Here is a 3,168-nt window from a genome sequence, read left to right as displayed (position 1 = left end):
GTTTTCATTTACCAAAAAAAACCTCCTTTTGAGCTTTAATATTTTATTCGAAACTACCTTTAACTTTAAAATTTTATTAGAATATCCCTTTAAAATTAAGGAGATTTTCTGATAAAATCTTAATGTTAAAAGAGTTTTTCTTATAACCCCTAAAGTTAATGGTTTTTTTTGGATATTTTCAAAGTTCTGGTGGGTTATTTATTAATCGTCCAAAGTTAAGGCGGCTTTCTGATATTTAGCCTTGTTTTAGCTTTTGAAGGAGTTAAGTTATACATAGAGATATTTTCGTCCTAATAGCCATTTTTTCAAACATATTTTACAACATTTTAACGGTTAACAACTTAGAGTAAGTATTATATTTTATAACTTAGGTTATTTAAGTCCAAATGTGAACAAGAGGGTATTTAAGTGCTATTTAGCCGAGATCTTATCGATTGAAATGGAATCAACAAAGCGTATGCGTCACCCACACGCATTCTACTCACTACTGAACCCACACACAAATTTGACCAAGCAAGGTGGACCCTATGCCAGTTTATGATGAAGAATTAGTGCGCCATTCTCTCTCTCTCTCTTAAAATTTTATTATTTTTTTAAGTCGCCAAATGAAGTGATTCGTCCTCTTGCGGTTAGGAATAACGAAGGAAAAGATTCTACCATGAGAACATGAAGGCACTTGGACTCTATATATACATCGACACTCTCCTTGTTATAATCACGCAAGGATCCATTTTGTTAGTTGTTCTCGATACATTTGCAACATACATACAACTCCTACAGTACAATGTCTTCAACTGTTCTCTCATATATGCCTTGCTCCGGACTTGTATCGACCCTTAGGTCGTCGGATTCAACCGGGTCGGATAAGCCTGGACGGCGGTCAATCGGGTCGATGGGTTTAAAGCGGCCGGGTCGACGGGAATTGGATCCGGTTCGGGTAGGGGTTGCAACCGACCCTATAGTGTCGAGCCCGCCGGCGCCGGTGGAGAAAGATGGCCGTGGAGGAGGGAAGTTGGCTGCTTGGACTAGTATAAGGCAAGAAAGATGGGAGGGTGAGCTCGAAGTGCAAGGAGAGGTTCCACTTTGGTTGGTACGTATAATATATTGCATCTTCCTGTCTTATACATATAATTTATGGTTTAGGTTATTGTTTGGATTGATTTTGCTCTTTCGTGTGTGTTGACATATTCATTAATTGACGATGATGATAACTACATTGGTTCTGAGCTTAATGTGAACAAGAGCAAGCATTTCTAACATTAGACGTTGAGCTAGTTGATCTTACTATATATTAATTATGATGTGATTTCTTTCTTTCTTTTTATGAAAAGTTGTTTTTTATTTCAGTCATACAGGCATTTCCTTTGTTATATGGTGTCCTGTTTGTGTTTCTTCTTCGGAGTTTTTATATAAATCTTACTCTACTTTGAGAGTCTGTAAACTGACACTTATAGCTAGCTAATTAAGTACGTAACTTCACATTTCATGATAATTAAGCGCATGACATGTTGGGAATTTAACACTGAAACCCCTAATGCAACAGAAACGCAGAATAGAAAAAGTACACCAAGATTTACGAGGTTCGGCAACTGCCTACGTCCTCGGGAGCCACACAGTAAATTTCTTATTAATCAAACAAGAAATTACAATTTAGGAGCAGATCAAAAATGAGATCTCTCAAAAGAACACTGTAGCTGCAGTGTTAATAAATAAAGGGAATAAACCCTTTCAAAGTCTCTTTTGAGAATAAATGAAGTCCACAATAAATCCCCTCTTCTATTTTCTCTCTCTTCTTAAATTCCCCTCAACCACTGTTGAAGGCTGGGAATTAAAATCGACGGAGACGCGGACGTCGGAGTTCCAAAACGCGATGGTCGGAGTGTTCGGACGCGAGGGTCGTCGAGCTTCTGGACGCGAGGGTCAGGTGGGCATTCGCAGCGGATCTCGAGCTCGCCTGGGACTATCCCTCCTGCTTCGCCTACGCCATCCTCGAGCTCGTCGGAGCTCCTCGCCGGCGGAGGTTGGTTTCCACCCCCAAATCTAACAATCTCCCACTTGGAGACCAAACCGACGACAACAGGCTATCCCATCAAGCTCCTCTCCTGTGTGGCTCCGCCCTCATCATCTATGCATGAAGGCCAACAACTAAAGCTAAAATAATTGTTTCTTATTGGAAATATATATGTTAGATTGTATTGGAACTTACATTACTCTTGCATGTTAATTCAATATTTTGTTGATTGAATCCATACTATAACTAATTGATATAAGTACGTAACAATTTCGTAATATTACATTTAACAGTAGAACTTTTTGGAGTAATCACTGAATAGCACCACATTACGAGTATGATTAGCATTCATATTCATTTAAATATCTGTAGAAGTTAAAAAACAAAATGGGCGACTAGGAAGTTGATAAGTCTTATGTTTTGGGAGTTTGTTTTATGCATCTAGACTTTGATTGTTACCATTTATATGTAATAAGAAGCCAAGCAAAATCGACGGGGTGTATCTAATTGCCCTATAGAAGTAAATAGGAGAGAAATCAAGCTCAAATATATGGGACCTAAGTGAATGCTTGGAATCAATTTTAGTTAACTTAAAAACTTTAAGCTACTTAAAATTATTACCGACTTCTCTTTGAATCCTATTAAATATCATAAACAATGAACAAGTGTCATTCAGGCATAAAGTATTGCATATTATACCACGATTATAAATGAACAATAAACTAACTCGTCATAGTTCATGAAGTATATGCTTATACCAGTTCCATTATTCAAATAATTAACTCGTTTGAGCTTAAATAATTTCCTACCCTGAGCTGGAAGTTGCTTACACTTAATCACATCAAAATAATATTGCATATGATTTAATTAACTTCCATGTTACGTTCTCTGAGGATATCGTGGGCATATTCCTAAAAACAATTTACACTACATGCCAATAGAATCGAAGGTTCAATCATGGACGAGAGAATTACAGATCATTGACCTTGAGATTGCATCAAGATTCCGTTTGGTGTGAGCTTACTTTAATTTCTTTCTTCTGTTTTTTTTTTCCTTTTCCCGCGTCGCTATAAAATTTTCCCGATAGAAGAAGAGACATATGTATAACTAGCTAGATTAACACTGACTAGGTAAAATATTTATTTTTGAACTAATAT

At 37.0% G+C, this 3,168-nt stretch overlaps 1 protein-coding gene across 1 annotated transcript in view; it reads left to right on the top strand.

Annotated features, from left to right (window-relative positions):
* The window catches only part of LOC109842452 (carotenoid cleavage dioxygenase 8 homolog B, chloroplastic), a 7,352-nt gene continuing 5,076 nt past the window's right edge, over nucleotides 893–3,168 (top strand). Inside the window, 1 exon segment of the mRNA XM_020411329.1 lies at nucleotides 893–1,090. Within this exon segment, the coding sequence (XP_020266918.1) occupies nucleotides 893–1,090 (198 nt within the window).

This window comes from Asparagus officinalis, chromosome 5 (assembly GCF_001876935.1).
Source record: "Asparagus officinalis chromosome 5, Aspof.V1, whole genome shotgun sequence".
NCBI classification, from domain to species: Eukaryota; Viridiplantae; Streptophyta; class Magnoliopsida; order Asparagales; family Asparagaceae; genus Asparagus; species Asparagus officinalis.
The sequence above is the reverse complement of the archived record's forward strand: the minus strand, read 5'-3'. Positions and strand labels throughout refer to the sequence as shown.